The sequence below is a fragment of the Triticum dicoccoides genome, chromosome 5A (genome assembly GCF_002162155.2).
Source record: "Triticum dicoccoides isolate Atlit2015 ecotype Zavitan chromosome 5A, WEW_v2.0, whole genome shotgun sequence".
Lineage (NCBI taxonomy): Eukaryota > Viridiplantae > Streptophyta > Magnoliopsida > Poales > Poaceae > Triticum > Triticum dicoccoides.
In genome coordinates, this window is record NC_041388.1 from 6,003,006 (window position 1) to 6,015,420 (window position 12,415).

The 12,415-nt window shown below is 44.3% G+C and overlaps 1 protein-coding gene across 1 annotated transcript; it reads right to left on the reverse strand.

Moving 5' to 3' along the window:
* Positions 1 to 902: 902 nt before the first annotated feature.
* LOC119296778 (ankyrin repeat-containing protein At5g02620-like) lies at positions 903 to 4,421 on the reverse strand. The gene is made up of 3 exons (XM_037574849.1): positions 3,666 to 4,421; positions 2,160 to 2,731; positions 903 to 2,060 (listed from the first exon to the last, which is right to left on the reverse strand). The coding sequence occupies exons 1-3, from the start codon at positions 4,405 to 4,407 to the stop codon at positions 1,149 to 1,151; spliced, it is 2,226 nt and encodes a 741-aa protein (XP_037430746.1). The 5' UTR covers positions 4,408 to 4,421; the 3' UTR covers positions 903 to 1,148.
* Positions 4,422 to 12,415: the final 7,994 nt, after the last annotated feature.

Below are 12,415 nucleotides of genomic sequence, written 5' to 3' on the forward strand. Positions count from 1 at the left end.
ATGTTGCCAAGATGGTGGATTCAGGTACATTGTTGTAATACTTTGTAAGGTCCTCGAGAATAATTAATAAAGTGGCCGTATGCATCTCCCAGATGTAGAGGCCGGGGGTCATCCTCCTTTTCTAAAAAAAATGCAACAATGAAGCAGGTGATGGAATTCTAGATGAGGAGCACTGATACGTCGAAGTAGAGCTTGCACAATCTCAGGTTAACCATGGACATGCCGGAGAACATGAGCAGGAAAATTGTAGCTAACGAGGAGGAGAGGAAAGATAACTCCTAAGAAGGTGGCGGCACCCGCAGGCCATGAATGCGAGGAGGGGAGAAGGCCCCCGCCGCCAGCCACCGCTGGGGGCTTTGCCCCGCCGGCGGGGAAGGGGAGAAGGGGGCGGGCTAGCGGCAGAAGGTGGCGGCACCGCCCGTGTCGCCCGCGGGAGGGGCGACGCGGGGCTAGGGTTATCCTCCTAAATTAGAGAGAGAAAGCATTCAGTATTGATGCAAAAACTGGCTCTTCAAAAGCATATTTTACTATACGGTAGACCTAGTTCTGGACAGCAATGTGAAGAAAGGATCTCTTCTCCTTATCACGAAGATAGATGCAACCACCACATATATCTTTCGAGGAGAATACGGATGGGGACCTTCCTATCCATCAAGGCAGCGACATGTACAGGTAACAAACCATTCTTATCATGCTGATATGCTGCAGATGGGTTGCATGATTGAGGAAAAAAAATCTATGAACAACATCTTCGGACCGCGCCAAAATAACAGAGTGAAGAGGGGTGCTTCCTTTTTTGTCCTTCTCTTTGCTAAGATCTTTGTCCCATTGTAGTAGCATTTCTATCATATTTATACCGGCAATGTAGTAGATATTCTGTTAACATTGTAATCTCATATTCTCTATATGACAAGTAGTTGAGTTGCTGGTGGATGGGCATGACTTGTATCATTCAAATTATGCTAGAAACATTTTGTGAACATGAAGGCATGACTGGTTGACTGATACAAGAAATGGCAAAGATAGATGCATTATTACAACACCCGAAGGCTACCGCTACTCCTCAAAACTCCATCTTCTAGTTGCCATTCTGCACTGAGCTTTAGACAGTAAATAACCACCCTTGATATCCGTTTGATGCTGTTTCTTCAAGGCACAGATTTAGTTGCCGCTGCCCACAAAAAGATATATATGTAGGGCCAAAACTGAATTAGACCCCTCCCAACTATATGGGGTATAAATAACCGGCATACAAATTTATGGCCCCGTCTGACAGACAACGGTCGGTAAGTAAGGCCCATTTCGCTGATAAAATCTAAATTAAGGTAGATCAGCGGAAGAGAAGTCAGGAAGAGTATCAAATTGGAAACCATGGCACCTACTGGAGCCAGCACAGTACGTACGCCAAGGCCAAATGCAACAGTCAAGTAGGTGAGCGAAATCCAGGCAGAGAGCACGGATAACCTGAAGTAATTTCGGCGGACTTGCAGTTTAACCATGGACATGCCGGAGAACATAAGGCCAACTGTAGCTATCAAGGAGAAGAGGAAAGCAAACATGTTGACGGCCAGGAACCCATTGAAATGCCAGGTACTGAAAAGTCTTGCAGTGCCACCGTTGCTACTGTTGCCTGCTTTGACTGCCGCAGGTACGGTGAATGTTGCACCGAATGTCATCGTTGTGATGAGTACCGAGCCAAGGCCAAGTGTCCGGGTCGAATCAGTCAACTGATCAGAGTCTTTTTTCTCTTCATCCTCTTTTTTCTTACGGTCCGCATCTTTTTTCTTTTCATACTCTTTTTTCTTACGCTTCGCCTCTTTTTTCTTTTTATCCTTTTTTTGGGTATGCTTCTCAAACTCATCCACTTCTTCTGATTGATTCTCTTCACCCTCTTTCTTCTTATGCTTCTTCAAATCATCCACTTCTTCTGATTTATTATCTTCGTCTTTTAGGTTTGACAACTGATTCTGAATGCAGAGATGTTGAACATGGTCTTGAAAGAAGCTGCCATGCCTAGCTCCGACATCCCTGAGTGTCTTGTATATTGCGTTCTCCGGATTCTGCAAAAACAATAATGAAGAAACATAGTTTTACCTTTTCATTTATAAGATCAACTAGCATGAAGCATGGATGAGAGAGGAATTAAGCTGGATTAATACCAGTACATAGGAAAAATCTGTGAGAGTCTTGTTCCTTGCTAGATCCAGCGGAGTTTGATCCTTGTTGTTTCTTACATTTAATAAAACTTTTGGATTCCGCAAGAGATAACAGAAGATGTGTAAATCCTCAACCTCCACAGCTAGGTGTAATGCAGTGTTGCCATCATTGTCCCGTGCGTTCAGTATTGGCTCAAAAACTTCTTCTTGACAAGAATATTTTACTATACGGTAGACCTTGTTCCTGACAGCAATGTGAAGAAAGGATCTACCCTTCTTATCAGGAAGAGCGATGCAACCACCGCATCTTTCGAGGAGAATAAGGATGGCGACTTTCCTATCCATCAAGGCAGCAACATGTACAGGTAACAGACCATTCTTATCATGCTGATATGCTGCAAATGGGTTAGCATCAAGTACACACAATATTGCATGTTTCTCCAACTCATCCCTGATACTAATATTGGTCGAAGCTTCAGACTGCTCCGAAACGACATAGTGAAGAGGGGTGCTGTCATTTTTGTCCTTATGTTCGCTAAGATCCTTGTTCCAAGCTAGTAGCATTTCTATCATACCTGCAATTAGACCTTTTACGTTATAAAATAAATACTGTAGGAAAAATAGTCTAAAAAACCCAACACAAATTTGGAGTTCATCATTAAGGTACCAAGTCCTAGTAGGTGGCTGCAAGATTATTTTTTTCGAGACGATAGGTATGAATTAAAAAAAGAATAAGAGACAACTCTGGTAATTAGATAAATTTTATTTATAGACCAAAGAAACGAGGGGCCAAGATTGTCAGAATTGTGATTCCGAATCGGATTGGAACTCCGTTGGTAGGATCGCAAGTCGTAAAATCTTAACCATCAGGATCATCGAAATGTAGATTCTATGAACCAAAACCGTAGAATCAGAGGGATTAGTTTGGATCTTAAAGTCGTCGAATCGTACGACATAATCGCGATTCTGACAACCTTGCAAGGGCCTACTTATTTTGTCCATAATCGCGTACGACATAATTGTAAAGATAAAGCAATGCCGTCTGATGCCTAAACTTGAAACACTAGTATTTGAGGGTCAATATGCAAATTGAACATCAAGTAGTAACGGCCTACTTGTTTTGCAAGAATAGGGACTTCTGAGCGTATTCCGTAAAGATAACTCCCAAGATTCAGCTTTCTTATTCGAACGAAAGGGGAGACAAAGCAGGTATGCTTGTGGTAAAGTAAATGAGTAATAGCCCCAGTGCCCCGGTGAGTAAGTGAAGTTATCACTAAAAAAAGTAGTCAAGTTGAAGCATGTGTGTTACTCACTAGTAGTAGAGTAGTTGGCAATAGATAAATAAAATGTTACTTCTTGGATCCATTACAGGGAGTATTGTATTGTGTTTGTGTGCCCTAGATAGGTACTCCCTCTGTTTCAAAATAGATGACCCAACTTTGTACTAAATTCAAAATAGATAGGTATAAGGCGAACCAAATATGCTATGTTAGGAGGAATGGATCTCACCGTTTGGACGGTGAGCCGCGGCATGCAGTGCGTTTTGTCCACGGGGGCCGGAGTAAGAGAGGTTGCCGCCACTTTTGTTGTGCAACATCTCTGCCATGTCCTTGTGCCCCAGGGAGACAGCCAGGTACAGCGGTGAGGTGCTGCCAGGAAGATGAGCTGCATGATGCAGCGCCAGGTGTGGATCCACCCACATGAGCATCCCGACCATGCACATTGAGCTTGTTCCCAGCCTGACCGCCTCGTGCAAGGCCGTCTCGCCATGAACGTTGAGCTTCCTCACCACCAGCACCGTCCACTCATGGCCATACAAGTCGCCGAGCTGACAAATTAAGTGGAAAAGCATCCTGAGGTTTCCGGACCTGGCGGCGTAGTGCAGTGGTGTGTCGTGGCGGTCCTTGCCGCCGTCGATCCAGTCGGTCGCCAGGAAGATCTCCTTGGCACACGTGAAGCAGGAGCTCCCCTCGAAGGTGATCTGCTCGGCGAGCGATGCGTCCGGCACCGTCATCCTGTGATCGCTTAGGTCGCTGTCGCTGTCGGTGTTCCGACCCCGCCTAAGATCCTCCAGCTTCCCGCAGTGCCCGCAGCACAGAGGGTACGTGCAGATCAACGGATCCGCCGTACTGCCGCCGTTGCTCAAGGAACTCGGCAGATCAACGGATCCGAAGCTATCTCCCGGCGAAGGAGATCCGCTCGGGCAGGAGGATGTAGGAGATTCACTAGTCTTGGTGCTGTTCCACGCCATTGTGTTTTCTTTTAATCTTGTCTAGTACGTACGTGCTAGTGTCAGTGTCTACTTCCCTGTTCAGCTACTAACTCAGCCTATTTATACCTCGTGGATTGATTACTGTAGTAGTAACTTTGTTACCCAAAGGTTACCTTTGCTAGTCTCCCCTAATTACATTGTAATTTGCCCACCTAACCTAACCATCACATGCTACGAGGATTCCAACTCCAGATCCCAGCTACATAAGGTTTTATTTTTTCTTCCAACTGGCCGACTTGGGTCCATGCATGCATGTGAGTCCAAAACGTGATGTGACCCTCCTCCTATATATACATGATGTTTCCAGTAACAAAATTAAAAAAAAGATGCATCTCTTACAGGCCTTCTCTATGACAGGCGCCCATGTTGCTTGCAGATGTATAGTATATTGTTAGGCTAGTCCTAGTAGCACATTGGTCATCTAACCATCACATTTTGGGTACTACCATGACAACAAGGATGCATCCAATCATCGTAGAGATCGACTCGTTTGGGTGCCACTGGGTCTTGAATCGGAGTCACAAAAAGGCTGGCAGCTACTAACCACAATCTTCAATTGGATCAAAATGATTTTTTGTTTGCGAGAAAATTTTCAATCTATTCATCTTCAATCATGATAGTACAACGAATACTAGAAATAATAAAAATTACATCCAGGTCCGTAGACCATCAAGCGACGACTACAAGCACTGAAGTGAGACGAAGGTGCGTTGCCGTCATCGCCCTCTTCACCGGAGCCGATCAAAACTTGTTGTAGTAGACAATCGAGAAGTCATCGTGCTAAGGCCGCATAGGACCAACGTAGCAGAACATCAACCGACGCCGATGAAGAGTAGCGAGATTAGAAGAATCCAACCTGAAAACACACGAACGTAGAAAAACTACGACCAGATCCGAGCAAATCCACCAAGGACAGATGTGCCGGAGACACACCTCCAAGCAACCACCTAGACACACCACCGGGACGGGGGCTAGGCGGGGAGAACCTTATTCCACCTTTAGAAGGCCGCCGCCGTCTCGTCTTTCTGAGCAGGACACAAACCCTAACAAATCTCGAAGAAACAAAAAAAAAAACAGAGCCCTCCCGCCGGCAAGGGTCGGGATCCATCGAGCCGCCATGGCCCTAAGTCCACAGGAGACGTGGCGGACCGACGGCGACTCTAGCAGGAGGCACAGGAACCCTAGACTTTTCTTAGGGAAGGAGGCAGAGTGCTTATTGATTGGATCACAATGAATTTGTAAAGTAAAAGAAGACAAAAGAAAGCAATGGAGGCAACAGTCAAGATCTACTCTATCTTTCACTTAGAGCATCTCCAAAGGGATCTGCCCCATCCTAGACTGGATTGATTTTTTTTTGCTGAAACGTCTCTAGTGGTTTAATGAAACGACGGAAGAATGATTAGAAGGTTTTTTTTATGTCTTTTAGAGGCATTTCAATTCGACTTGTAATATCAACCGTGTTGTATTGGTAGACCGGAAATTGTTGATAAAAAGCTAAAGTACCAGCACACCTATTGTAGGGCATGCATTCACATTATGGAAAAATGAATTCTCCACCAACCCTCTCACATGCGAGCTGATAGTGAATAGGCCCGTAAATATACCACTCAACTTCCAGCAAGACCCATTGTAGTGTTGTCCCATTTGAGTTCAACATGTTCAGACCACTGGCTTACTTACAACAAATAGATGCTATCACGTATGCATACCATGGAGATCGCGAGGGAGGGAATAGGAGGTATCAGGAGCAATGGCACAACTTGGCTTACCGATGCAGTGGTGACTCGCTTGGGGGACACGGGACAAAACCATGGTTCACCTTACCAAGACCAACCTTGTGCAACACCGGTTCAAAGATTAACCATAAACTTGGCTCACCTTACCAAGACCAACCTTGTGCAACACTAGTTCTTTTCACCGGTTAGAACTCCTCATTTTGCTGACACAACTCTGCCCTATGTCAAAGATTGACTGTTTTAAGAACAAATGAATAGTTATGGACATGATCTTGATTGGTTAAAAACAACTGTGCGATGGATTAAGTATATATATTTTCCTTTTGAAGTTATTAAAAATGAAAAAAGGCACACAATCAGGTAGAACATCAGTTTTCTACTGGCCACTATGCAGGGTGGCCGGCCGTCTCCAGGCATTTGGGGCCCGCTGCAAAATGCAAAATGAGGCCCTAGATTTTCAACAACTCTTATAATTAAAGGACTAATATGCCTAAAGCACATTCTTACTTAATTATATAATTTCGAATATTTGTTATGCCACGCAATATACAAAAATATGCATGACGACTTTAGTACCTAGCCAGTCAATTGATAAACTGATATACATAAACACAAAAAAGATGAAAATAACAAAATTCAGATGGTTATTCAATATAGTGTTTGCCAAGATGAACCGACGAAAAAAATATAATTATTCAATATAATTGTTTGCATGTATACTCATTAATAATATTTTAAAGAGAAAGATATCCTAAGTTCAATGAGGTTGTGTAGGAGCACCTAAAACAGTGATGGACTGGTCGGTGATGCCTCGACGCTCAGTGTAGTGGGATAACAGTTCCCTTGTTGAAGGCGTCGTCGCGGCTCTCATTGCCCGTCGTGTTGCTCCAGGGGAAACTCCGACCCTCGGGTCGGGCAGTGGCGGCGCTCCGGCGCTGTATCCTTCCTGAAGTTTTGTTTTTTGGACTCGTTAGGGCCGAGTTTTGTTTTTTGAGCCGAGGGGCGAGTATTTTGGACGTGGAGTTCGTGTTGGAGTCAACTGGCCAACAGCAGGAAGACGTGTGTGACGTGCGTGCTCGTGTAGGACTGCAGGTTAAGGGTGGACATATGGACTGGTCCATCATCGTGTCCCTAACAGGTCAAATATTTTGAAATCTCAGCCGTCAATATTCATAATTAAAATAAAATCAACGAATATAAATGATTGACATATAGAGAACCATGTAACTTCCGTCTTTTAATATTAGATAAAGATACAGATTACTTTGTAAGGTCTTGGTGAATAATTAATAAAATGGCTCCATGCGTCACCCTGAAGCACAGGCCGGAGGTCATCCTTGTTTTTTTTAGAACAACTGCAGAGTCCGCCAAGGTGCACTTGATACCAGGCTCATATTAATATAGTTGTCTGTTACTGGAAAAAAAAGTGTGAGGCTTGTCCTACTTACATATTGCCCACCTAACGATCTCATTTCATATGCTATGACGAAACTATGCAACCAATTATCACACAGATCAAGTCGGTTAGATTCCAAGTTGTAAATTAAGAGATCTCCTCTTCTTGATGGATTAAATACGATAATGGTGCTGCTTGCCGTCAAAAGAAAACAATTTATTTTGTTAAAGTCATTTGGGAAGATGAACGCATGCATATTTCCACTGGTAGAAAAAGAGGTTTCCGTCCAGCCCCATTAGTCGCGAAACTGTAGAAACCGCGACTAATGAAGTCTTTAGTCGCGGTTCGGCAGACGAACCGCGACCAAAGGCCTGGGCCCAGGGCGCTCGGTGGCCAGCTGGTGCACGTGAGGGGATTTAGTCGCGGCTGGCCAGGCCAACCGCGACTAAAGTTGCCCAAAGGCCTTTAGTCGCGGTTGGCCAGGCCAACCGCGACTAAAGCTCCTCCCCTATATATACCAGTTCAGCACGCTCACTTAGCCATTTGGTGTCACTTCTCTTCACAAGCTTCACGAGGGGGTGTAGGTTTGCTTTTGGTTCCTCTTATGCACACAAGGTGTTTGATGAAATGCCCCAAGAGGGTGAAACAAACATGATATGAAATGTTGGAGCCACACTTGAGGTTCCTCATTTATTTTTTCCTCCTCGATCGCGGTTAGCAACTTGAACCTTTCATGCATGTGTGTCATTGATAAAATATGCATGTGTGTTGTTCATTGTTTAATTTCTATTGTTTATAGCTAGTTAGTTTAACAAATGCATGATGGTTAATTATATATTTTATATTATAATAATGCAGATGAATCGGCAATGGATGTACGGTAACCGACTATCCCGCGAGTTCACTACGGGTTTGAAAGATTTCCTCGTAGTGGCTAATGCGAACAAGCAGAAGGGTTTTGTTATCTGTCCATGTGTTGACTGTAAGAATCAGAAGGGTTACTCTTCCTCAAGAGAAGTTCACCTGCATCTGCTTCGGCACGGTTTCATGCCAAGCTATAATTGTTGGACCAAGCATGGAGAAAGAGGGGTTATAATGGAAGAAGATGAAGAAGGGGATGATTTCATCGATGAAAGCTATCTTGCTCATTTCGGTGATACTTTCATGGAGGATGCTGAAGGTGAAGGGGAAGGTGAAGGGGAAGGTGAAGGTGAAGAAGAGGCACGTGATGAGACCGTTGATGATCTTGGTCGGACCATTGCTGATGCACGGAGACGCTGCGAAACTGAAAAGGAGAGGGAGAATTTGGATCGCATGTTAGAGGATCACAGAAAGTCGTTGTACCCCGGATGCGATGATGGTCTGAAAAAGCTGGGCTGCACACTGGATTTGCTGAAATGGAAGGCACAGGCAGGTGTAGCTGACTCGGCATTTGAAAACTTGCTGAAAATGTTGAAGAATATGTTTCCAAAGAATAACGAGTTGCCCGCCAGTACGTACGAAGCAAAGAAGGTTGTCTGCCCTCTAGGTTTAGAGGTTCTGAAGATACATGCATGCATCAACGACTGCATCCTCTACCGCGGTGAATACGAGAATTTGAATGAATGCCCGGTATGCACTGCATTGCGTTATAAGATCAGAGGCGATGACCCTGGTGACGATGTTGAGGGCGAGAAACCCAGGAAGAGGGTTCCCGCCAAGGTGATGTGGTATGCTCCTATAATACCACGGTTGAAACGTCTGTTCAGGAACAAAGAGCATGCCAAGTTGTTGCGATGGCACAAAGAGGACCGTAAGTCGGACGGGGAGTTGAGACACACCGCAGATGGAACGCAATGGAGAAAGATCGACAGAGAGTTCAAAGATTTTGCAGCTGACGCAAGGAACATAAGCTTTGGTCTAAGTACAGATGGCATGAATTCTTTTGGCGAGCAGAGCTCCAGCCATAGCACCTGGCCCGTGACTCTATGCATCTACAACCTTCCTCCTTGGTTGTGCATGAAGCGGAAGTTCATTATGATGCCAGTGCTCATCGAAGGTCCGAAGCAACCCGGCAACGACATCGATGTGTATCTAAGGCCATTAGTTGATGAACTTTTACAGCTGTGGGGCAGACCTGGTGTCCGTGTGTGGGATGAGCACAAAAAAGAGGAATTTAACGTACGAGCGTTGCTTTTCGTAACCATCAACGATTGGCCTGCTCTTAGTAACCTTTCGGGACTGTCAAATAAGGGATACAATGCATGCACGCACTGCTTACATGAGACTGAAAGTGTACATTTGCCAAATTGTAAGAAGAACGTGTACCTTGGGCATCGTCGATTTCTTCCGAAAATTCATCCAGTAAGAAAGAAAGGCAAGCATTACAACGGCAAGGCAGATCACCGGCCGAAGCCTGCGGAACGCACTGGTGCTGAGGTATTTGATATGGTCAAGGATTTGAAAGTCATCTTTGGAAAGGGTCCTGGCGGACAATCAGTTCCGAAGGGAGCTGACGGGCACGCAGCCATGTGGAAGAAGAAATCTATATTCTGGGAGCTAGAATATTGGAAAGTCCTAGAAGTCCGCTCTGCAATCGACGTGATGCACGTTACGAAGAATATTTGCGTGAACTTCCTAAGCTTCTTGGGCGTGTATGGAAAGACAAATGATACAAAGGAAGCACGGCAGGACCAGCAACGTTTGAAAGACCCTGATGACCGGCATCCGGAATGGTTTCAAGGTCGTGCCAGCTACGCTCTGACCAAAGAAGAGAAGGTCATCTTTTTTGAATGCCTGAGCAGTATGAAGGTCCCGTCTGGATTCTCGTCCAATATAAAGGGAATAATAAACATGGCGGAGAAAAAGTTCCAAAATCTGAAGTCTCACGACTGCCACGTGATTATGACGCAATTGCTTCCGATTGCTTTGAGGGGGCTCCTGCCGGAAAATGTTCGAGTAGCCATTGTGAAGCTATGTGCATTCCTCAATGCAATCTCTCAGAAGGTAATCAATCCAGAAGATCTACCACGGTTACAGAACGATGTGATCCAATGTCTTGTCAGTTTCGAGTTGGTGTTCCCGCCATCCTTCTTCAATATTATGACGCACCTCTTGGTTCACCTAGTCGAAGAGATTTTCATTTTCGGTCCTGTATTTCTACACAATATGTTCCCCTTCGAGAGGTTCATGGGAGTATTAAAGAAATATGTTCGTAACCGTGCTAGGCCAGAAGGAAGCATCGCCAAGGGCTATGGAAATGAGGAGGTAATTGAGTTTTGTGTTGACTTTGTTCCTGACCTTAAGCCGATTGGTCTTCCTCGATCGCGGCACGAGGGGAGACTAAGTGGAAAAGGCACGATCGGAAGGAAATCAACGATATGTATGGACGGCCATTCTCTGACTGAAGCACACCACACTGTACTGACCAATTCCAGCTTGGTGGCTCCGTACTTTGAGAAACACAAGAATATTTTACGCTCGGACAACCCGGGGAAGCCTGAATCCTGGATTAGAAAGGCCCACATGGAGACTTTCGGCAGTTGGTTGAGAAAACATTTAATGAATGACAATGATGCTGTAGATCAGCTGTACATGTTGGCCAAGACACCATCTTCGACTATAACGACTTTCCAAGGGTACGAGATAAATGGGAATACATTTTACACGATCCCCAAGATAAAAAGAGCACCAACCAAAACAGTGGTGTCCGCTTTGATGCAGCAACCGAGAATGGGCAAAAAGTCACATATTATGGTTACATAGAGGAGATATGGGAACTTGACTATGGACCCTCCTTTAAGGTCCCTTTGTTCCGGTGCAAATGGTTCAAGCTAACAGGAGGTGGGGTAAAGGTGGACCAGCAATACGGAATGACAATGGTGGATTTTAACAATCTTGGTTACCTTGACGAACCATTCGTCCTAGCGAAAGATGTCGCTCAGGTTTTCTATGTGAAGGACATGAGTAGCAAACCGAGGAAACGGAAAGATAAGAAAACGATCAGTACATCATGCGATGATCCAAAGCGCCACATTGTTCTTTCAGGGAAAAGAAACATCGTGGGAGTGGAGGACAAGACAGACATGTCAGAAGATTATAATATGTTTGCTGAAATTCCGCCCTTCAAAGTGAACACCGACCCAAGCATTAAGTTAAATGATGAGGATGCTTCATGGATACGGCACAATCGTAAGCAAGCAAGGACACAAGGGAAGAAATGATGTGTAATAATTTATTGTACCAAACTTTGTTGAATGGATCATGTGAATTATATTACCCGTGATGTGTTTGGTTTCCATTTTCGAATGATTCGAGATACCACTGATGATACATGAAATTTGGAGTGATTTAGTCATACTCCTTTTTTGATATATTATTTGTATTTTTAACATATTGAATTGAATTAGTTTTATTTTTCTGAATTTTTTGATATATTGTTTGTATTTTTAACATTTTGAATTGAATTAGTTTTATTTTTCTTAATTTTTTGATATATTATTTGTATTTTTAGAATTTTGAATTGAATTAGTTTTATTTTTCTGAACTTTTTGATATAATATTTGTGTTTTTAACATATTGAATTGAATTAGTTTTATTTTTCTGAATTTTTTGATATATTATTTGTATTTTTAACATTTTGAAAAAGAAAAAGTATTTTGAAAAATACCTTTAGTCGCGGGACTAAAAGTTACCCTTTAGTCGCGGGTCGCCTCCCCAACCGCGATTAAAGGGGGGGCTATATACAAGGCCTGCCGCCGTCGCCTCCATTTCTCGTCTTCTCTGCCGCGCCGAAGGCCTGCCGCCGTCGCCCTCGCCCTCGACGCCGCCCGCCGTCGCCCTCGCCCTCGACGCCGCCCGCCGTCGCCCGCCACCC

What these genes read in the sequence shown, in the direction of transcription:
- LOC119296778 (XM_037574849.1), bottom strand. Translation starts at nt 4,407, where the DNA reads ATGGCGTGGAACAGCACCAAGACTAGTGAATCTCCTACATCCTCCTGC. An exon ending in CGCGGCTCACCGTCCAAACG is followed by an intron (nt 2,732 to 3,665) that starts GTGAGATCCATT and finishes GTCTAATTGCAG; the next exon opens with GTATGATAGAAATGCTACTA. An exon ending in CAGATTTTTCCTATGTACTG is followed by an intron (nt 2,061 to 2,159) that starts GTATTAATCCAG and finishes TTGTTTTTGCAG; the next exon opens with AATCCGGAGAACGCAATATA.